General features: G+C 35.1%; 3 protein-coding genes across 6 annotated transcripts in view; 1 reads left to right on the top strand and 2 right to left on the bottom strand.

Annotated features, from left to right (window-relative positions):
• The window catches only part of LOC111464198 (squamosa promoter-binding-like protein 8), a 3,179-nt gene extending 1,237 nt beyond the window's left edge, over window positions 1–1,942 (top strand). For 3 of the 4 annotated variants that reach the window (XM_023108289.1, XM_023108290.1, XM_023108291.1), the window contains exons 2-3: window positions 195–836; window positions 1,558–1,942. In XM_023108289.1, the coding sequence (XP_022964057.1) occupies window positions 223–836; window positions 1,558–1,795 (852 nt within the window). In that variant the 5' untranslated portion in view covers window positions 195–222 and the 3' untranslated portion in view covers window positions 1,796–1,942. Of the gene's footprint in view, window positions 69–194; window positions 837–1,557 lie in introns of all 4 variants that reach the window. The other variant, XM_023108288.1, reaches the window with a different exon arrangement.
• Window positions 1,943–6,197: 4,255 nt separating this feature from the next.
• Window positions 6,198–11,555, bottom strand: LOC111464514 (vesicle-associated protein 1-3-like). The gene is made up of 8 exons (XM_023108741.1): window positions 11,325–11,555; window positions 10,608–10,678; window positions 10,422–10,503; window positions 10,137–10,252; window positions 9,870–10,031; window positions 9,713–9,754; window positions 8,223–8,300; window positions 6,198–6,563 (listed from the first exon to the last, which is right to left on the bottom strand). Exons 1-8 carry the CDS (start codon window positions 11,374–11,376, stop codon window positions 6,450–6,452), a joined length of 717 nt encoding a protein of 238 aa, XP_022964509.1. The 5' UTR covers window positions 11,377–11,555; the 3' UTR covers window positions 6,198–6,449.
• A 2,695-nt stretch (window positions 11,556–14,250) lies between these two features.
• LOC111464390 lies at window positions 14,251–15,848 on the bottom strand. The gene is made up of 5 exons (XM_023108589.1): window positions 15,548–15,848; window positions 15,291–15,458; window positions 15,133–15,207; window positions 14,904–15,047; window positions 14,251–14,798 (listed from the first exon to the last, which is right to left on the bottom strand). The coding sequence occupies exons 1-5, from the start codon at window positions 15,548–15,550 to the stop codon at window positions 14,433–14,435; spliced, it is 756 nt and encodes a 251-aa protein (XP_022964357.1). The 5' UTR covers window positions 15,551–15,848; the 3' UTR covers window positions 14,251–14,432.
• Window positions 15,849–23,703: the final 7,855 nt, after the last annotated feature.

The raw sequence follows: 23,703 nt of genomic DNA, 5'->3' as shown, positions 1-23,703 counted from the left end.
GTTTTTTTTTTTTTTTTTTTTTTTTTTTGGATCTGAATTTTTGTTCTTCCCCTCTGCTTCAGCCATTGGTGAGAGTGAGAAATTTGTTAATTTTAATTTTTATTGTTATTAAAATAAGGGAAGTGATTTTTTATGTGAAAATTATGCGTTTTTTTTTTTTTTTTTTTTTTTATAAATTTTCTCCGACATTGCAGGTACTTTGCCTCGAAATTTTAAAAGAAAATGTTGGAATATGAATGGGGATCAACGAACGCGCCGCCGATTCTTCTCCCCGGCGACGAATCCGAACCCGCTTTCAACCCGGAAGCGCCTCACTCTCACCATTTACCCACTTTCATCGACCATCACCACCACAACACTTTCTTCCCGACTCTGACTCCGCCGCCGTTCACTACCCACTTCGGCGGGTTCGACGACCACCCACATAGCTTCATAATGGGTCCTTCTCATCATTACGATACTGTGGCCGACGCCGTCCATGGCGGAGGTGTCGGAGGGGAGGAGTTTGTGGTGGTGCCCAAGAGTGAGGAGGTTTGTCGGAGTATAACGGCGGTTCCTGTAGATTTCGCGGCGAGGATAGGGCTAAATTTAGGGGGGAGAACCTATTTCTCGTCTGAGGAGGAGGAGTTCGTGAATCAATTGTACCGGAGAGCGAGAACCGGTGGCGAACCGGGTTCGGGGAACTGGTCGGCTCGGTGCCAAGCGGAGGGGTGTAATGCGGATCTGAGCCAAGCCAAACAATACCACCGACGGCATAAAGTTTGTGAGTTTCATTCTAAAGCTTCCACCGTCATCACCGCCGGGTTGACTCAGAGGTTCTGTCAGCAATGCAGCAGGTTCGTTCCCCCTTCCTTCTAAAATTCCTAAACTACCCTCGTAGTCTGTCATTTCAAAATCTCTCCGTAAACATTTAGCGTTATGATCGTTTGGTTAATTAAAAATTATGTTATCGAAATACGTCCGAATTAAACCGAGATGAAATAGTACACGGAGCTTTAATGTGTAGCTACTCCGACATTAAAATTAGTTGAATTAATCTTTCATTATAGTACCTAGGCTTCCAACTACTTAAATATTTCACCCAACTTAGTGAGTCAAGTGTGTAAAATGACATGAATACCCTTGTTAGAGGTCAATCATTGGTTGGCCGTATTGTGGAGTAAATCCCGAGGGTAATTCCGTCCGTAGGAAAAAATTCCTGTAGTTTTCAGGTTTGACGGTGGCTCTAGACTTGCCCCCCTTCACAAAAGACCTAGAGCCACTTTCCAGAGATAGCTGCACATGTGCCCAAAATACCGAAAATACCCTCGCGATACCAAAATAATGATTGGCCTTCCGTACAAAGAAAAAAAGAAACCCGGAGGGCATTTTCGTACCCCGATTTTATTTTTGGTTTAATAAAATGTGTGTGTTTGGAATGAAGAACCAAACATAGGTCAAAGTCAAAGGTTAGAAGCGGGGCCCACGTCCATTATTGTAATAATAATATACATGAAAAACTATGTATATTATGTGTATGATAATATTGAAAAATGGATGGTGGAGGGTTTGTTACAGGTTTCATGTGCTGGCCGAGTTTGATAACGGAAAACGGAGTTGTCGGAAGAGGTTGGCGGATCACAACCGTCGACGGCGGAAGACACAACAAATTTCCAATCAAGGAAGCCCCAAGACGCAGCGCCTTCAAACTACTACTACTACTACTTCTTCAACCGAACAGTCGGCGTGGTCGGTGACCGTGGCAGTGTCTCCGGCGAAGATGTCGTTGGAGTGCCTTAACCAACGCCCATATTAGACAACGAATTTAATGATATTAATATGTGTATTGTGTAGGTAGCTTTTATCTTAACCTTCTTTATTTTAGTTTTAATAAGAATACATTTTGTGTAATATTATGAATTTCATTTAGTAGTAGTAGTGATGCTCTCATTTGGGTGTGCAACTATGGGATTTTTATTACAAAAAAAGTTATATAATATTCATTTTCATTCGTCACCTCATGTTTTTTTAAAAGTTTTATAATACGACTAATTTTAGGATAATTAAGTTAGGTTGGACTCTAAGCTGGTTCCAATAAAATTCATAAGTGAACCTAACTTATTAGAATGAGCTTAGGAGCATCAAATTAGATCTGAAATTGTAAGAGAACGTCAAAAGTTTGGATTGGATGAAATTGTTTGATGCATGAATAACACGTATCATGTGGTCTTATTTACGTCATGATATTTGAATTAACTATATGATGCATATACTTTTCTTTACGTTTGTTTGTAATTGTCATGTTGATATGATCACAAGTATGGAAGTATTTTGTATATCATTTCATTGAACCATGATTTTTAATGCAAGATTTCATGCATGTTGTATCTCATATGATTATGGATTACTTCTCATAGATTTATACACCACATTATTATTTGCTTTCCTTTCATTTTTGTTGGTGGTGCGCTAGCCTATATATAGTCAAGCATATGAGGTACACTAATAATACCACGTAGTGGATCCACATACATATGGGTGGACCGTGTATAAAAATTATTATGCATCCAACCTACGTGAAAAAAAGAAAGTAGTGTCCAATGATGGTGTTACTAAATGAGTATTTCTCATCTTAGGTTTTAACATTTTTACGGGTAAAAGGTAAGAGTCTTATGTACGGACAATAATAAAGGCATAGACAATATATATAAATATTCTAATTTATAATTTATGAGATTTTTATCTTTTATTTCATTTTATTTTTTCTCTTTGATAATTGAGTTTTATTTGAGTTTTGAAGTTTAAAAAAAGATTTTGGTTTTGAGATAAAATTTGATTATAAAACCAGTAAATTCAATAATTTGAGATCAAATTCAGATGAAATTAAAAGGAGATTCAAATTTGATAATAGAAACTATAATTAACCTAAAAAGATATGCGAAGTAAATGAAAACAGAAAAGTTTAAATAAAAAAGAAAAGAAAAGAGAAAAAGAATGATAATGATTTGAAATTTTCCAGGAAAGGTATCTGTTTGGTGTCAGAGAAAGTTGGTCAAAATAGGGTGGTGGATTGCTCTGCCTTCCCGGAAAGTTGCGGTGAGTAGGAATTGGTCAAAAAGTTATATAAACAAATTAACCAACACATACCCATAATTCTCCTATTCTCAATCTCCACACACACATATATATATATATATAATATTTAGGCTCCATGTCAGATATCTCGATCATGTTTGTCCGAGACATGTTGTTCATGATTGCATACTCGTTTCACCACTTCATTTCACCACTTCATGATGGAGAACGAAACAAAATGCTTGACCATCAAGACAGTTTTACCCGTCCTAAGAGTTGCAAAGAGAACTCCCATCAAGCTGGGGGCTTGGACTAGACGAACTGGCTTTGTGATAGTCAAGATGGATGACTTCGACATCGTGTTAGGATGAATTTCCTACTATAACAAAGTCATTTTCATGCCACTAGCTAAAAGCTTAGTAGTAATGGGGTCCAACCTGACGATATCCAGACAAACACCTTAACTAGGAGTGAAAATGATGTCAGCACTACGGTTGAGAAAGGATATTAGTCATGATGAACCTATGCTCACTACCACTACCATATTTAAAGAAGGAAGCTCGAGCGAGCCAACCCCAACACAAGCTTTACGGTTGATTCAAAAACATTGCGATGTGAAACAAGGAAGTCAGACAAAGTATTTATCTTCACCTAGGTAGATAAATAATGAGATTGATGTTATATGGAGGGCGAGATTGCCTACAACAAATGAATGTCATACAGTTCAACCTTGAGCTAGTTGAATTCTACAAATAGCTAAATGACTTGCTAATAGTCGGGACAATTAGACCCATAAAGCCTGCCCTAAATGACCACCTAAGGGCTAGGGAGAAACACCAAGCCAACAGGGAGACAGAGACAATCCTTTAAAACAACACATGTTCACCCAGAAGTACCATCCAGACAGATGAAGAGAAGGGTTGGTCAAAAACGTCGACCACGACAATTTCAAGATGGGAAGAGAGTTCTGATCAAGTTGAGGTCAGATCAACTTCAAGATCAAAGCAACAATAGTCAAAGACTGGTGCGAAAATACTATGGACCTTCGAAGTTATTCACAAGGTCGGAAAGACATCATATAGGATCCAATTGCTCCCATGGATGCAGATTAGCCCTCTTGTCCACGTTAATAACTTGAAACGTTACAATACCAATCAAGAAGACATCAAGCACAAAGAGACAACACGACCTCACACAAAGAAGAAGAATTTTCAAGCGAAGAAAGTAGTAGAGACTCTGACAGAGAAGACACCAAGTGTCAACGAACCGATAAATAGTTTCCAACAGTTCCTTGCAGAGTGGAAGATACTCCTCAATGTTGAAATCAGCTGGAAGCACGTCGAGAGACCTGAAGTCAGCCTCAACTCACATCGCTGAGTTTGCGAAGAGTCAGGTGACAGAGAAGTCAACCAATTGAGTGGGGAGGATATCATGATGTCCAAGCCATGTTGCATATGGCCGCATGTTAGATGTCATGATAATGCTTGTCCAAGCCATGTTGCATATGGCCGCATGTCAGATGTCTTGGTCATGCTTGTCCAAGACATATTGTCCATGGCCGCATGCCCGTACCAAACCCTTTAAACATGCTTTCATCTTATATAGGTTTTTACTATTTCACGTTGTGTCAATATGAGAGTGTATGATAACCGTATACCAAAATCTTAACTACACCCGCCACGACTAAAATGCCCCAATATGTAGTGTAGGGGGATAGACTAGTTGTCACTATATACTATTCAAGCCATGTTGTTCCTTTATTTGCTTATAATCAATAATTTTGCTTTCTTCCCTTCGTCAAATTGTTTTCGAATTGTTTTCAAATGTATATAGTCACTCACCGTTTCTAAAACATTGATCACAAACATGACTCCAGGTTCGAGCATACGTTGATGTTGTCTGCAAAATCTAAATTTCTCAGACTCACTTGTTCACTAGGCTAGAACAAGTGTCGCACAATTGCTCTCCCGCTATCGCAAGAGTGAAACCCTTGTGGAAGGATTCTTTCAAATCTGAGCTTTATTGTGTTTTTCCACTTAAATCACATTGATTCCTCTCAATCTTCCCATTTCATCTCTAAGACTTATCATCAACTGAATCAGAGATTCTTTGCTTGATTTGAGGTTGAAAATGTAGTCTTAACCTCTAATTTCAAAGAAATGCTACACTGTCGGCCGTCATTTCACTGCCACTCATTACTTCATCATTATGAGGTATGTTTGGCCGTTGAGAGGCACCGCAAAAAACACTATTGTAGCAACCACGACACCAACACAGAAATAACTGCATGGGTGATTAGTTGAACTTTGAAGACCAACCAATTCAATTGAACCCATTTGACAACTTCAGTTCGATCGTTGACCGGTTCAATTTGACCAATTGGTCTAGTTGGACCGGTTTAGACCTAGACCAATTTGGTCGGTTTAGTTTTTTTTTTTTTTTTTTAGCTAATTCCAAATTGGGAGATGGAACATAATTTAAGATAGAATTTACTCCTTTCCATATTAGATAAGTATATGAGTAGTTTCCTCCGATGTTAACTTCAGAACTTGAACAATGAATCTCAATCCCAATTTTATTTTATTTAATTACGAATGGTTGATGTAGCCGTATTTAAAATAATTTAGACTTTTCAATAAACTAAAGATATATAAAATTTAAAATTTTTAAATATGAATTTCAAAGTTTATCCTCACAACTTTGAATCAATCAAATCTTCTGGCTTGGGCAATAAGAAAAGTTGAAGAAATGGAACATATAAATCGGCTCCATATCTGTGTCTGTTTGTTTGTGTTACATTTGGGAGATTGATAAGAAATGGGATTGATGAGAATCTCTTTTTCATTCATGTTGGGAGCTCTTTTTGGTGCCTATGCTGCTCAGAATTACAACATTCCCAATGTCAAAAAGCTTGCAGATTCTGGCTACTCGATGGCAACACATGTCGAGAAAAATTATCGAAAGCCCATTGCAGGGAAAACTGATGGCGAGGGCGAGGGCGAGGGCGACCATCAAAAATGATATCTTCTGATCTTTGTTTGTAGCCATGGTTCTTGTGATTGCTTTATTGTGATGGATTTTGTACTCAAATCATTGTTGTATTCATTGTTCAAAAGGCATGGCTTTTACGTACACCTTGAACAAACCAAAATCCAAATGGAAACGAGATGGATGAACACTGAGAGGGCAAACAAGCAACAAAAATAAATCCAACAAAAAGTATTCTTCTGAAAACAACTATCCAGGGTCGATGTTGATTTTGACATAACAAATCTGTCTTCAGTTTTGACTCACTAAGAATTCAACCAATTAAGGTTGTTAAATTCTGGACAAAACACAACACAGATAATAACATCAAAGTGCAGCAAGCAAACGATAGGGAATGCCTAAGTTGTCTATGTTTTCTTTAACAGGTATCCGATCAGAACTCCGATGAGACCAACGAGCACCACAAGCAATACAGAGAAACCGCCACCCTGCCTTCCGCTTGATTCTTTCCTCAAAAGTTCCTGCCAAAAGAAAAAATATATATATCTTTAAAAAAACTATAACTTGGTCAAGTGACGAGATCAAAGGAACATTAGCTGATTTGTGCAATACCAGACACTCATCAAAAAGAGAGACAAGACATAAAGATGCTACACTTAATGGATATAGATGGAGCTTTCTACGTTAAGAGGCTAAAAGTAAAAGCAATGCTAGTAACTAGATTGAAATATGATAAAATTATTGGTAAATACGAAACATCAATTCGAGACGGGCTAAATACCCTTGCTTGTGTTTCGTAATCTTTCGTAACATCAAGGGAAAATAAACTTTAGGGCTCTGTCCTCGGAAAAAACAACGATAGTAAAAGCTTGTATTTCTACCATTGTCAATCTTAATGGTAATAAAATGATCAGCACAAAATTACTAGCGATGAGCCAAAAACTTGTGAAGGTAGCTTCGCATGATTAATAGTGAACCAACCATAGTCATTGAATCTATCTTTGAACTTTTTGAAGGGCTCATTATCTTACTTTTTCATAATACCCAATTTTCTTGAAAGTAAGGCCAAAGGGTAGGGAGGGAAGAGGCGTGGGATTTGGCTTAGATAATTGGCTTCTTGCAACTAAAAGGAATAGAATTCCCCATAGGATCCCTTCCTTCCATTCTCTAAAAAGGGAAAAAATCACACAGTGGGATAACATAATTCTTTCTTTAGTTACAACCAAAAGTCAGCTTGGATACAGGCAAAAATGTCAAGATATTGACTTGTTTTTATGATTTTATTTGAATAAAGACTAGCTTTCATCATAAAAGAACGCCACAAAGTTATCTTTTATGAAAATGTAAATGTCCCTATCTATGTAAATAGACATGCAAGAGAAAAGGACATGGAAACAACAAAATCCATAGAAATTGTTAGGTTTAAATCCTATTTTGGTCCTTAAACTTCCAAATTTTCTGTTTTCATCCCTAACTTTTGAAATGTCTTCACCCCTAAACTTTAGAAAATAATCATTTTAGTCCTTTTATTTTCCTTTACACAAATTCATAACATAGTTTTAAATATGTATATTAGCATATTAATGTGAGCAAGTAGAAGATGAGTACTGGGAAAGGAAATTTTCGGCAGAGAAGTAATACACCAAGGACTTGAACGGCTATTCTTTTTAATGTTGAAGGACTTAGATGGACAATTTGAAATGGTAATTGTGGAAGTGCAAGGACTACAAAGAGAAAATTAGAAAGTTCATACCAAAATAGAACAAACTTGACAGTTAATGGACCAATATGAGATTTTAACTAAATTGTTTCATTTAAATAACTTTAACTATTTTTAAATCCAAAATATAAGATTGTATACTGTATAGATATGCAAGAGGAAAGGGCATGGAAACAACTTAGTTTTTACTCCTTTTTCTTATCATCCCATTTATTTCAGAACATGCTGAGATTTGTCAACATTTTCAATGTTTAGACACAACCCTCTAACGTTTTCTTGGGCTGTCTTTAATATGTACTTATATCTTGTAAAAAGAAAAATACTCACAATTCCTTATTCCATGACAATCAGGCAAAATCTCCTCCCAAACACAATCATAGAAAGAGATCAAAGCACTAGACTAAGTAGAATAGCTAAGCTTGAAGATAAAGAAAATAACATTCAATCCTAAATGAAATACCAGTTCCTGGCGTAGTTTCTGATTCTGTTGCAAAGCTGCAGCTTTCTCCTCAGTCAACTTAGAAACTGCGGACCACGTCTGCATCAATATTTTCATCATGAAGTAGAAAAATCAACAGACAATACAGTAAAAAATAAATGCTATGAGAAGTTTTCAGCATCCACTTATCCAGAAACACATTGACCAGCCCCTTCCAGGTACAGCTCCCAAATGTGTAATATAACAGCTAATATCCCATCAATCAATTCAAATTTACACCCATCCTATACCTTGCATTAATTAAGAAGGGAAGGAAAAAAACACACAAACAAATAAGACAGGGCAGCTTCCGGCGACACAGCACTTCTCAAAAAACAAAAAATCATAAAGTCATGACTGATGGCCCCACCCAAACCCATCACCATTAAAAAGTTAATCTTACATTGTTTGGAAGGTTGCTCTTCCTGTCTTGAACTTGGAAAAAATCCCAACAATCAAATGACAAAAGAATGGTGACTACATCTATTAAAGTTGCTATTTTCCTCCTAAATATATGGATCACAAATTCTAGAAGTTGAAAAAGTCCTCTCATACCTCAATTCTTGACTAACGACTTTTCATCATCTGAAATATCATTCCCATTTTCACATGTAAGTCCCTCAGGCCTTTAAAAACATGTACATGTTTGCCTGGTTGTGCTAGCCAAAGAAAGGTAAATGCCTTAAATATAAATTAGAATTCAAAAGAATCCAAGCATTTGTGTCTAAGATCTTAGTGGTGTATGCTTCTAAAAAATGTCAGAGAAAACAACCAATCTCTCTTTAATGTCTACCTCTTTTCCTCTACTGTTACAATTTTTTAAAAGAAAAAATAAGATTTCAACTTCTCTTGGTGCCGCTCCAACCTTGCTGATAGACATGGTCACACAAAGCCTATCAATTTTTTTAAGTTAGTAGTTTCTTTGCCTATCTTTTGGAATATTTAGAAAGAAAGAAACTCAAGGTTTTCTTTGAAGACAGAGAAAGGGAAAATATAGGAGGCTGAGGGACCAGATCTCTTCTCACCTATATAGTTTTGCTGCTACCGGTAAAAAATTGTAGTTAGTAGTCACCTAATTTTTTCTTTAATTCTAGTGCAAGTAGTTTATACTTGCATTGGACTTTTTAGGAGGATATCTTATTGTTCTTTCTTTTCTACATTCAACTTGAGTTAATAGAGTAGTTACTAAGAAAATAATCTTCCTCCATATTTCATTCTCATTCACATTCCCATGCATTTGGTACAGGCTCTTCACTGGCAAGCAACATTGAAAAAACTTTAAAATGGAACACTAAAACATTGAAAAGAGGACTTTCTGTACAGTCAGAAAAAATATTCATGTTACAACAAAGTTTGAGAAGTGTGTGCAGTGAAAGAAAAGACAATGAAAGAGGGAGCAAAGAGTTTATAAAAGTCATAAAGAAGATGAAACACTTAGGTGTCTATATAGAAGCAAGAGAAGAACATCTTACCTGTGATGACTTCTCTTTAGGATCCTCCAGAGATCTTGAAACCTAATGAACAACAATTGCAATAAAATAAGCAAAAGCATCTGCTTCATCTCCAATGATGGGTGGAAAAGAAAGGACAAGAGTAAAAAACTACAAAAGAAACTTGGAAAACATTTACAGCATCAAACAACGCAAAATTTTGGTTTCCGTCATCAACTGCAGCGGTTCTTGGAGGAGATCCTTCTTCAGATCCTTCTGGAACAGGCGATGGTGGATTCGCAAAAGAGTAAACAACCCTCATCTTAAACTCATCTACTACTTTACCATCTCCCTTGTTAAACTACAATTTCATAGATGCAAAACATAAACAAAAAAATGTAAGATCATTATAGATAAGAAAAAAAAAATTACATAACTAATAAACGCATAAACAAGAGATTCCCACCAATTCTGCACTAATGTCCTTCGATGTTGTACCATCGGGTGCTACAACACTTTGAATCAAGAATTTATCCTTGCACTGCATGTCAGGAGGCGCCTCCTTTGGACCTTGCATCGTAACTAAAAAGACAAATAACATATCAAATATCCATAACTCAAAAGTAGAGACCAACTACATGAAAAATATACAGGCCAATCCAGTAGACACAATGAAGAAAAATCAAGGTGTAACTCATAATTTTAAATAGAAAGAGAAAAACGAATCAACTACTTTCACATACTGATTTACCTGTAATATTGCTTGCACTACTGGGCAAAATGATTCCAGCATTAGGACGAACACAATACTTCTTGGGATTGGTGGTTTTAACCTATTAAATTAGGATGATAGAGTTCGGAAATGTACACATTGTCAATTCGTACCCATCAAAATGAAACGAAACTAACGTACCAAGAATGAACAAAAAAGACATACCTTGAAGGCAACATATTTGTCCGTTTTGTTGGTCAATTGCAAGGAACAAGAACTTTGCTTCTTCAATTCAACTTTTCCATAATATAACGAACACACATAAGTGAAGTTTCACAAACTACAGAAGTAAAAAATACAATAACAAACAAATAAAAGTGCGGCACAGATATCCATAAATCAGAATTTGATGAAATGGCAATCATTACCAAGCTTCAAGTATTCGAGATATCATAGTGAAATATAGGGCCAGATTTCAAAGAAGCAAGCAGAAACTATCCATAAACCCAAAAATTAATTGAACTCCTACAATCAATTCAACCTGATATTTGCAATTCGTGATGAAGAACAACGCAACTCCCACAAGTAACTTCTTAAACCTTAATAGATAAACATTCTTAAGTTAGATACCCCTTGACCTCTCAACTGGACCTTTACGGTCACTCCTCCGTCAGTCAACATCCTAATGTTTCACAAATTCAAAGCCCAAACAAGTGGAACCATGATGATCAGAAACAAAAGAAGAGTAAAAATAGAGCAATAAAGGAAACAAAAAATCGAAAGCATAATCGGCGAAAATGAAAAGTTCCCACCAAAGATTCATCAATTCTCCAAGTGCAACAGTTGGGAAAGCATTGACCCTTTTGAGAAAATTTTGGAGAGAACCAAAGTCGAAAGTAGGGAAGAAACAAGAAGGGGGAAAAGTGGAAAGGTTATACTCACATGCGAATTTGAGCTCGGAGGGTTGAATATTGATATAATCCCCAGAATTCATTTTTGTCGACCCTGATCTTAGCAGATATCAAATTCTACCAAAACACTATATCAAAATAATGAGAAAAGTATCATGGATCTAAAAATTGAGAAAAACAAAAGGAAGAACCCCAGAAATTTCGAAAGTAACTACACAGGGAACTGGTTTTCATGATATTGCTTTTGAGAGTCAAAAGAGAGAAAGAGGGGAATTGAATGCTCCTTGTTTTGCATAATTTCAAAATAATAGCTGTATGTTTTTCTAAATCATTTTATTTTTAAAAATGTCAAATTATTTTACTCATAAACTCAGGATCTTCCACTAAATTAATCAACCTGGGACTCCCTTCTCAATAATCATCAACAATTCTCCTCTCGAACAAAGTACACTACAAGCCTTAAGGGCCTCCCCTTAATCGAGGCTCGACTTCTTTCTCTGAAGCCCTCGAACAAAGTACACTATTTGTTCGACACTTTAGTCACTTTTGACTATACTTTCGAGGTTCACAATTCTTTGTTTGATATTTGAGGATTCTATTGTCATGGCTAAGTTTAGAGCATGACTCTCGCCCTAGATTATTGAACACAACTCTCTGTGGGAAACACTCGCACTCCTTCTTAACTCTTTCTTAACATCAATCGAGAAGATATTACAAGACACTTTCTAGAATACTGTACAAGACACTTCTTAGAATACTACTCTTTTTTTGTATTTCTTGAGATGAAAACCTAAACATCTTCAAAGTGTCTTGTATCTTTGTTTAGAGCCGCAATCTACCCCTAATAAATCTAAATCTTTTTTTTCTAAAATATCTAAATTTCTTTCCTAAAATCACTGCGTATCTTTATTCTAAAATATCTACTAAATAAATATACAACACCCTCCTACAATTATTGGACTGACTGTATTGGGCGAGTGATAATATTGTGGTAAAATACAAAATAAAATTTAATTATAACCTGATATTGTCCAAATATATTACAAAGGGGAAAATGGGTTTGAGATACAATTACAAATTGAAATATAAAAAAACTCAAATGCAAAAATGGATTGATGCTCCAAAACGACTTCCTTTGTGACCGCGCAGCTTTTGAAAGCTTTCCCACCTAGACCAGCAGTCTGCAAACACCCGAAAAATAAAAGGGGAAATGGGTGATTATAAAAAATACTCACAAAGCAACTACTTGTAAGCTCTCATCGCATTCTTGTACTACAAGAAATAATGAATACGACAGTTCACGAAAAAATGTTATCATAGACTTTTTATAGCATTTTTGTATAGTTATAATTGATGTTATACTAGAGTACGAAGTTATAGGTTATATATATTGGTATTAAAACATTCAATAACATTTTTCCTCTCCGAAGAATTCTCTCAAGATCTCTCTCTTCAATCCTTTGAGAATTTTCTTTCACAATGTTTCAACCTGCCTTGTTTTTATGTTCCAGTCATAATTAGAATCGACTTTGATTTTATTTATACTTGAACAAAAATAAAGGTCAAACAAACCTACGTTAGTTTTGGCAGGTTTTTAAATTCTTTAATTAATTAATTTTCATTCTCCGTTCAACTACAACAGAACTAAAGTTGCACACGCATGCACGCTTAGATAAGTATAATTCATGGATATTAACTAGTTGTTCATAATTACAATTAGGTCTAAAGTTGCACCTCTGGTGCCGGTGAGAGGTGGAGGCGCTTGTTCGAGTAGTTTAAAATTACATTAGAAAATATGGATATTATTTTTTTTTTTAAAAAAATGGTGATAAAAGGGAATATTATTTAATAAAGAAAATACAAAATTTGTAGGAAGATTTGATTTTGAAGAAAAATCCAAACAACATTCCTACCTGTAATTGTTGAACACGTCAATGAGTGATTATTCTGTAGATTTTAACCTACCAATCATTCAAAGCCTACAATTAAAAATAAAGTAACAACATAATAATAGCGCGGTTCTCAGTAAAATTAAATTACCACCACTCGTCCGTTTTTACCTTCACCTTCTTGCCAAATTATATAAATTAATTATGTTTTTTCAAATAGGTGAGAACTAAGAATAACTAAATTTGGATTCTTCTTCATTTTTAATTTCGCCTTTAATTTTTTTCCCAAATTTTCAATTTCATTCCCCATGTAATTACGTTTTCTTCAATCAAAGTCTTTGCCAGATAATTTCAAAATAATGAAATTCCTTTTAACAAATACCATTTTTTTTTTTTTATCTTTACATTTTTATTTTATTTCTATTTAAGCTGTATTTGTTTCTAATTAATTCTTTACTCAAATTTTTTTAAATTTATGTTTAAAAAAAAATTCACAATTTTAAAATAATATAAAAAGACGACGGATAAAAGACTCACACTTACACGGTTCACTATTCTCGCAAATATGGCAAACAAATCATGTGCGAGAGACAAAACGAAATATCGATTTGGCCAAAAATCACGAATAAAATCCAAAACCTTTGGTAAGGGACGTGAATCGAACTCACAAATATGACAAAATTTTCTTCTTCTTCCATAGTGCAGCTTCATCTAACTTTATTTTAATTTTTAAAAATGTCACAATTTAGGTAACCATTTTTAATATAAGTATTAAAAAAACATTTATGGGTTTTAACATTTTTTTTTTTATCAATTTAGAGAAATTTCAAAAACAGAAAAGAAAGGTTAAAAGAGAAAGGAGAAATGGTAAAAAGATAAATAGTAAAAAATAATAATTTTAAAATTGAGAATTCAATTAAAAAAAAAACAAATTCCAACATGCCACGTCATAATATTTATATATTTTCTAATAATAACTTAATCTAATTAAATTAAAATGAAAGATTTTGAATGTGAATATTGTTGTAGTAATTAAAACATAGTCAGATCCTCAAAATATTCTCTCTATCAACAAAAAATTGGGAGATTTTTTTTTTTTTTTTTTTTTTCATTCTATTTAATTCTTCATATATTCCCAAAACACCCCCATGAGAAACCACAAAATGACATCTCTGTCCCTAAAAAAACCTCCCCCCTTACATACTGCCCACTACAGTACTACACTTGAAAAATAAATAGAAAATGAAAATTCAATAGAGTGGGGCCCGCTGCGGGGTACTTTTTCTCCGGCTCATCAGACTCCCAGACGTCTCGGAAACCGTCACCGAACAGCAAGCCGGCCGGCACGTTGTCCGATACGCCGCCGCAGCAGCCGTCAAGCTACTTCTCTTTTTCTTCACAAAGTCCGTGGTCGCCGTCGAAGCAATAGTAGTCCTCATCTCCAACACTCTACCGCCGTCGGAACTGGAAGAGGTTCGGGTCGAACCGGCCGGTTCCAGAACAGAGTCAGGCGTCATAATCATTCCGTCGTCCCAAACCGGTTCGGGTAATGGCAAGAAATTGCACTCCAAAAGATGCCTGGAAACCCCACCTTGCGCCTTTACAAGATAATCAATCTACATAACGAAACCCAAGACAAGGAAAAGAAACAAAAACCCAGTTTAGAACACAAGAACAAGAAGCAAAAAATGAAGAGAAAAAAAACAGAAACCGAATCGAACCTTGCAAGAGAGGGAGCAAAAGAGATAAGGGTCTTGAAGGCTTCTATCGCAGGTACTACAGAGGTTGCCGGAGGAGCCTCTGAAGTTTCTGGTTTGTGGCCTCTGTTTCAGAAACACCACTTTCGCACTATTCGTAGTGTACGACTATTAATAACAAAAACCCCCATCAACATTTTTGGTGTGTGTTGCAAGCAAAACCATGGTGAGAATTAATTAAGGGTTTACTTACTTGAACAAAAGCACAGTCAATTAGCTTCACAGCATCGTCCAATCTAATGACATCGTGATAAACATATCGCCTAATCTGAAAAGGAAACACAGCGGAATTGAACAGAGTTGTGGAGAAAAGGGGTTGCTGAAAGAGTTGGGGATTGTGAATTATTGTACCTGGAGGAGTTTGTGAGAGCGGTGAGAGGACAAGCAGTGCGGGCAGATACCGAGGGAACAGTCGAAACAGAAGATGTTTTTCTCGTTCTTTTTGGCATCTTCATGAACCACACAGGCGTTGAAGAATTTCTCGCTCAGAAGCGGTTGCAGCCAGATGGGTACCGTGTACTGAGGACAATTAAAAAACAAGAACAGAGCAATTTAGAACCAATTCTTGCGAGGAACAGAGAGACAGAGAGAGAACAGAATTAACCCACCATTTCTTTTTTTTTTTTTTAAACGTGAGAGAGAGAGAGAGAGAGAGGGATTAGGGTTTAAGAAGGCATAGGGAGAGAGAAAGAGACGGCGGAGAGATGAGAGGAGAGGAGTAATGGGACATTATAAAGAGAAGAGAGAGAGAGAAATGTAATGGATGTCCGGAAGATCCTCGAGGAAAACCCTAAACAAAATGGCCTACGTTTCTTCCATATCAATTGCTTTGTAATTCAGAATTTTGTGAAAGAGGGAGGAGAGGTTTGATTTTGATTTTGATTTTGATTTTGGTCTGAGTGAAGCATGTGGTAAATGACAAGACGTGAAACAGTGACTTTTCTCTGTTTCTTTACAGTAAAAATGGGTACACGCTCCTCCACCTCCTCCTCCTTCCCTCTCATTCCATCCACCTTCATACTTCAATTCTTTTCATCAAATCCATCACCTTTTTTTTACTCTTTTCATTTTTCACTTTCATCCATTGCATTCTAATTCTATTAACCGTAATTGGTCGAGTAAATTAAGTTGACCCAACAAAAAAAAATGTCAACTCCGAACCCACCATTTGTTCAATTTTTCAAAAACACAACTCAATCCAAATCGAAAAAATAAAAATAACTCATTTACCTTCACAAATTTTTAATGGAATTAATAAACCTAAAAAAACGAAATTTATTTACAATTTATGATTTTTTGAAGATTTATTCACTTCTTTATTTTTTTTTCTGCATGAATTGGGTTTAAATTTGTGGGAGACTCAAAATCCCGTTGAAATTGGAAAGTTTAATGCGTTTTTCTTTTTTCTTTTTTTTTTTTTACTTTTTCTTAAAATTGGTGGATGAATACACCAAAACTATTTTAATTTATTTTTTATATTTTATTAAAATACTTTTATTTTTATACTAAATTAAAATTTTAAATTTATATTCAATACACTATCACCGACCCCAAATAGAGAAGTTGTCTGAGTAGGCAATTTGTTGCTAATGGTATCATTGGTTGTCCAAAATATTTACTTAGGCCTCGTCTTAAAAGAAATAAAGTAGCATGGATGAATAATATTCAATTAGTAGGTTGTTTGGAGTACTTAATTCATTCTCTAGTCTTATGTCACACACATGCAAGTATAGACCCATGAGCTGGTTCGCACACCTCCAAAATCTCATTTCTGGTCCAGCAAACATTATCTAGTAGCTATTGATGTCAGACACCTAGGAATAACGACCGTCACAACAATATTATGATAACATAATGATCGTTTTCCTGCCTCGTAGCTTACGCATCTGTACTATCGTGAAGGATAAGGCGTATCTCCCAATGCATGAGCACATAATGTTGGTTGTGTTTGGTGGGCAGATGTGGGTGGTCTGTGAGGAGAGGGAGGAGCATGTCTTCATAAGTAGTTGTAGGCGCGAGAACTTCGGTGCCTTGCCGAAATCCTCGCACCTTTTCTGACGACTGAACGTGACTTTTTTTTGTAACCAATTACACTTTACCAATTCACTGCTCAATGGCCTCTTGGCTTGATGGTACTGGTACCGGAGTAGGAAGGGAAGCAGAAGCTCTGTTAACACCGTAACCACTGCTAACGACCTGAATGCTACCTTAGTCTTTCTGATTTGCGGTTGTGGTCCTTTAAGTTACTGGGGGCGACTTGGTGACACTAAGCAAATTCTCTCCTGTCCAAGTTTTTTTGTTCCGTCTCCTTGAGACTTTCTTGGTCTGAGAGCACTAGTGTACTAGCATGTTTATCGCCGTTCACGACTCTAAGATGTTCAGTTTGTTGGAATCGTCTGGTTCCGATGACATTGTCTAGCCAATCTGTCTCTACGCCTTAGTCCTATCTCAAATAGCTAAATTATTTCTACTAGGGAGAACACACATTCGTGCCCCTGGAGCTAATGTTCAATAAAACATGCAATCAGTCACACATGTCGAATGAGGCGATAACATCCATTAAACACTCGGAGCACAGATCACAAAACTTTCATCATTCTTTTCAACATATTATATACATGTAAGTAGTAAACACATCATAATAGTAATCAAGGAACATTAATGAAATTCCTACAACATATGCTTATTCGACATGTCTAGGCCCTAATCATACTGAATCTATCCACTTAGGATTGGAATTACTTGCATGCATGTATTTCCAAGCGATCCATACAAGTATGATTAGCCAAAAATCTGAGATTACGTACTTGGTTGTCGCATGCCTTCTCGAGTTCAATTGCTCGCTAAAAGGTAAAAAAAACATTCTAAATTTTTCAGGAGGATTCGTATCAGACAAAAATTGGGTTAGTATTGAAATCGAGAAAAAAAATAGTCAAGCAAAAGTCAAAACAAGCAAAAACATAGCACCATGGCACATGCATATGGTAATTGTGTTTATTTTATTAGACTTGCATTGTTTTAAAGATGTTTTCGATCACGTAAGTCTATGGTAGTGTTTTAAGATGAAGTTTATGTTTAACGCTTATTTCTGCACAAAAATGATTACGTCATGATGACAGTAACGACTCTAGATAAGTAGAAATCTAGAGTCGTTACAATGTGAAACTCAGAATTTGATGAATACTAATTTTAAATCATTTTCTTCTTAATTTTGTGTCTTCTTGCAATGAACTCGGGATCAAATTAATTTCTTTACCAAAGTCGTAGAGATAAAGTATTTTTCTTATATTTTTACCCATCGAACATTAAAATAATCACATTCAAACTTCAAAATTTTATGTTCTTACCCTATCTTGGAACTTCCTAAGACAACAATTTTTCGGTTGAATCTCCGCCAAATTTCTTCATACCACAAGAATTGCTTGAATCTATAGAAAAACTGAAATAAAAAACCGTGCAACTTACATTCGTTCTTTTTGTTTCTCGACGAAACCGAACGATCCAAATGCTCCTTGGCCAATATCGAATGCTAAGTGCTGGTTTGAACGACTTCTGTTTCTTACTTCTTCTTCCTCTTTAAACCTTAATTTCTTGTTTCTTTTATTTTCACTCATTTCTCTCTCTTCCACGTGTCACTAGAAATTTAGAAACTTACACAGCATCGAACTCGAGCATTACAAACTCTCTTTGTTTTGTGAATAAGGTCATAATTATTTACGTTGAAACTTAGCGATATGACTAGGAGGAAGAGCGACAATATGATCCATCTATGTAATCAGAGTGATATGCCAAATATAAAGGAAAGGTTAATAAAAGTTAAGTCTAGACGGTAGACATCCAGCAAAATTACATATGCTTGCATTTTTCGACTCCAACATCAATATAATTATTGAGTATTTACAATGTCCCACTTTTTTTCAAAATAATTTTGTTTTTAAGATAAAAACAATGACACTTTAAATAATTGTTTAACATTGTTGTATCTTCATCTACTTTGACACGATGGACAATAAATAATAAAATTATTTATTTATTTCATAGATTATTAAAAATTTTCTTAATTCTCACGGGTGAAACATACATGTTTGAACATAAATTTGTGTCGGATCGATCATGTAAACACAAGGTTTAAACTTTGGTTGGGAGAAGTTAAAAATTTAAAGATGAGTAAAAAGTAAAAAAAATGAATGGATAATGGGGAATGAAAAAGGAGAGTAATTAGTAGTGTTTGTGTAGGGTAGGGGCATAGCATATATCATAATATTATCATCTTCCCTATGCCATCCTTTCTCATATTATTTCTCTCCAAAATTAGCAATTGAAAGAGATGGGAGAACACAAAAAATAAATGACCCTCTATTTCTTTTTTACCTACCTCCACAATTTATTCAAATTTCTACTGCATTTTACTTTCCTATTTTTTAATTTTCAAAAACCAAAATTAAAAGACGCAGACAAAGAGAGATAAGGGGGCGAATGGCGTAAGGGCCGTAAGAAATGTCGATGGTAGGCGGTGCCTCAGTTGCACTGTGCAGGCGCTTAGCCGTCTCAGTCAATTTTTTTCTTTTTTACCTCTTCTTTTTCACTCTCCAAAATTACATTCTCATTCGGTTCTACTCCATCTTCGAACTGCTTATTTAACTTAATGAACCGTGAATTTGAAGTTTACTTTTCCTTAACTAGCCTTCATGTATCTTCGTGAAACATCTTACCATTAGGGTGAGGTCCACTAATTCGGTAACTTTTCAAAGTTATTCTCGTAATTCTTTGTTATAAGTACAAGTTATACTCATGTGAGTTGATTGGGTTAAACTCGAAATATTTGAACAAACCTTCTACATTGTCTCGCCAAATCAAGGGAGCTTACAAGTTTAAGTTTTTATATGGGTCTAGACCAACTACACATTGTTTCTTCTTTAAAAATGTCTGCTAGACGACATTCTCTTGGTGCCTAAAGAAACAACTTCGTGATGAATACAACTTTGTTTTGGGAAACACTCACACCCTTATTAAGACTAATTAATAAGAGATTACAAGACATTATGGAGTAGACTACTGAACTTTATTCTTCTTGGGATGAAAAACTTGGTGGGTTGGAGGGACATTTATAACGGAGGTTAGACAGTGTGAACCACATATTTGTAATCGTCTATATTTATCTTCAATCCTAAACTTCAATCCTAAGATATCTAGACAATGATCTCGGGCTTGTCCTTATTGGCATAGTAATAAAATATTCTTGGTACTAGTCTGGACTTGATTTTGGAAATCCAACTCCACCTATATAGTCCAAAACTACTTCATTTAATTCTAAATTCTTTAAATGGGTTAAAAAGTAGCTATATTAACCTCAAACACTTTGAAATACGTAAAAAAAAACGGCTCCAAAACCGTCCAAAATAGTAAGAAAGTGTCAAAAAGCCTTTAAACGTATGATTACTTACTTATTTGGGTGTATTTAGGCTCTCGATTCTTGACCTTCCCAAAATTGAAAATCAAATTCCAAGTTATTCTAGATTATATCGGGTAGGCTGGACTGGAGTTCTGGAAAAATCTCTACGAATTCTTCGCTCTTGATTTGGGTGATTGAGTGATTATCTCCTCTCAACTTTTTCAGTAGCTTACTTTTTTCTTGAACATATGAACAACGAAGTACGAATTTCGTAGATAAAGTTCTAAAATTTCAAAATACGTTACTCACCAAAAGTCAACTTTTTGGTTCTTATGTTCTAGGTTTCTTCTTGCTACGAACTTGTGAAAAATAAATTTTAAGAAATGAAAATCATTGTGCATGAGGAATTTCTCCATTTATTTAAGCTTTAATTTCTCAAATTTGGATTCCACCAATGACTCTTCCACTTGTCAAACATTGGGTGGTTGATGGTTTTTGTAATTATTCCAAAAATTTTCTTTAATTATTAATTAATTTTCTCAAATTTTGCCACGTTTAGGGTTATCTTTGTAAATTTGGTTTAATACGAGGACATTTTTGCACATTGGATTTCATCTGGATTAAATTTTCAATTTACCCTTTTTTAAGGTTATGTTTTCAAAAATACAATTTTAGGGTTACTTTTCCATTCATTAGATCCTCTGTAGAGAAAGTGAGTATTACATTTGTTGTGGTGTGTTGGTACAGGTAAATTGACGATGTATCTCACACTGTGTAGATATTGATCAAACTCATGTCGCGTATATTCTTCACCATTGCATGAGTGTAAACTACAGGTGTACACCCGACTCGAATTATAAGGGTGGGGTTGGATTGGATCTCAAGATATCGATCAACCCGAATTATAAGAATTGATTCAAACCATCCCTACTTTTCACTCATCCCTTCAATTCTCAAACCCTTTTCTCACATTATTTTGACCTCCATCTTCTATAGGGATATACATGAGCTCGATTCAAACTGAGATGACTTCTCCGTCCCTTCTCCCAATTTAATTCTCGTTTCAAGTGTTCGAGAATTCTCTTCGAGTAGAAAAAACTATATTTTTTTCGTTCGCCCTTTATAAGTTTTCAAATTTAAAAGTACAAGTAAGAATATATAAGGATGAATGATACGACTATGACTATTTATTAAAGAAAAAAATTCATCATCTTCATATCATTTGTTTTTTTTGTCCTAACATGCTTTAATATACTAAATTTATTAAAGTTCTTTTTGTCATTTTGTTTATGGAAGAACTCTAATATTTTGTTGGATTATTGTAAACTAAGAAGACAAGGGAGAAGAAGAAAAGACTATTGAGTTACCTCACGACACCGACAACCCGCCGTCGAGACTTATAGTGTCGTGTGGTGTAGATAACATCATGAAAAAGAAGATTGACAAGCCAGGGATCACCATGATACACAGATTACTATTGAACGGTGTTGTCGCTTTACCATTCAAGAGGATGAATTGATTGTTAGTGTAACTCGGTCCGTTGACTTTTTGTAAGATTTAGTTTTTGTCATTTAGCAATCCATAAAAAGAAAAAGTGAGAAAAAGAAAATGATAAAAAGAAAAACAAAAAGAGAGAACAATATTGAAGAAAAAGCAAAAGAAAGGTTTTTAAAAACAATGGAGGAAGTGGCTTTCGTACGGAATTTTATCTCTCTTTTACAACACAAATAAAAAACTATAAACTAAAACCTCGAGAATAAAATAAAATATACTACTAAACAAATAAATATTAACTAATTACTAACAAATCACACGTAAGATATATTCCATAATTAATATATTCTCCAAATATTAACGGATTAAACTCTCTTCATATGTAGTTCATATGTAGTTCATGAGAAGCCACATACAAGGCCGAAAACGGACAGAGTTTATGATTTGTGTTCATATTTGATATTTTAAATATTTGAGGACTTTCCATTGCGAGGAATTTATGTTCATTCCATAAATTATTTTATTATTGAGAGATAAATTTAAAATGTTCCTTGAAGTAAACTTTTGAAATGATTTTGTGATTATTATGGTTTAATTTCATTTATTCAATTGACTTTTAAATTATGAGACATCAATGGTTTGTACCTGTGACAATTCTCGATCCATTTAAGACCACTTTAGCACACACATAGGCTATGGGCCATGGGTCGAGGTGTTTGATTTTTGGAAGTTGCTCTATGTTACAATTGCATTCTTTTGAGTTTTGATAACGAGATAGTGATTATGCAGCATTTGTTCGAACATATCAAACAAGTTAGCCGTGTAAAAAATCAAACTTTATGGACAATCTTGACCTATTGTCGAGCCTCAAACCATATTTTCAGAGAAAATGTATTATAAAACATAGGCGAGGAAGTTAGTTGAAAATAATTTGAAATAAAGTATTGTAGATGTTAATTGTATTGAATATGTGTACAAGAGATTACCCTACTTGGGCACGGAGAGAGGCTTGACGACTACGAATATGTGTATAGTATATTTTGAGGCATTTTATGTCAACCAGTGTAGACATGATTTTTTCGACATATAATACACAAATATTGTAATAACAAAATAATACAAGATAAAAAAGAGTATGGTATGACATGGACATGCAGTCACAGACACCCGGCCACACACACTCTAGACAAGCATGACCATTAAATCCTCTCTCACCTAATTGGTTGACATTTCTGTCAACAGACTAGATACTTCATGTTCTTCTGAACATGTTCTTGTTCAACGTCAAATATCAAAATTTTGAGTTCTTTAACATCTTGGTTCCTTTTGAAGGCTTTGGATTTCGAGATGTTGAGCCCTTCATGAGCTTGACTCGGTGCTTGATTTCCCATAGCCTGCATGATCAGGTTCACTCGGGTATTCAATTCAGTCATCCTTACATTAATGGTGTTTATCGTTATCCTAAAATCTTCTGTCTACTTGTTGAAAAGTTCCAATATGGTCTTTTGTGAACTATCTAGCTCTTTAGCATTCTTTCATGTGTGCAACAAAACACTTAGAGCTACCTCTACATTCTGAGATGCTCGGCTTTCTCTTTGAAGGAGCCAACCCTTAATATCAATTACTTGATTGGCAGCCCATCTAAGTGAGCGTTTATAGCGTCAATTCCACCAACTTTTTCATCAAGTTCAGCTACTCGACCTTCTAGAAAATTAACCATATCGGGGACTTCTTTTAAGAACAACATTTCATATTTCATCTTAGTGAGTCGGTTGACTCGTGATTTAACCAACTGCTTTGTCTTGTTTCAGTCTTAATGGCGCACCCTTTTGGCAATTGAAGAGCGATTGTGTGGCACTTGATCTAACCTAACAAACA

The sequence above is a fragment of the Cucurbita moschata genome, unplaced genomic scaffold, assembly GCF_002738365.1.
Source record: "Cucurbita moschata cultivar Rifu unplaced genomic scaffold, Cmos_1.0 Cmo_Scf00030, whole genome shotgun sequence".
In the NCBI taxonomy this organism is placed as follows: Eukaryota; Viridiplantae; Streptophyta; class Magnoliopsida; order Cucurbitales; family Cucurbitaceae; genus Cucurbita; species Cucurbita moschata.
Note: the sequence above shows the minus strand (reverse complement) of the source record. Positions and strands in the feature narration are given on the sequence as shown.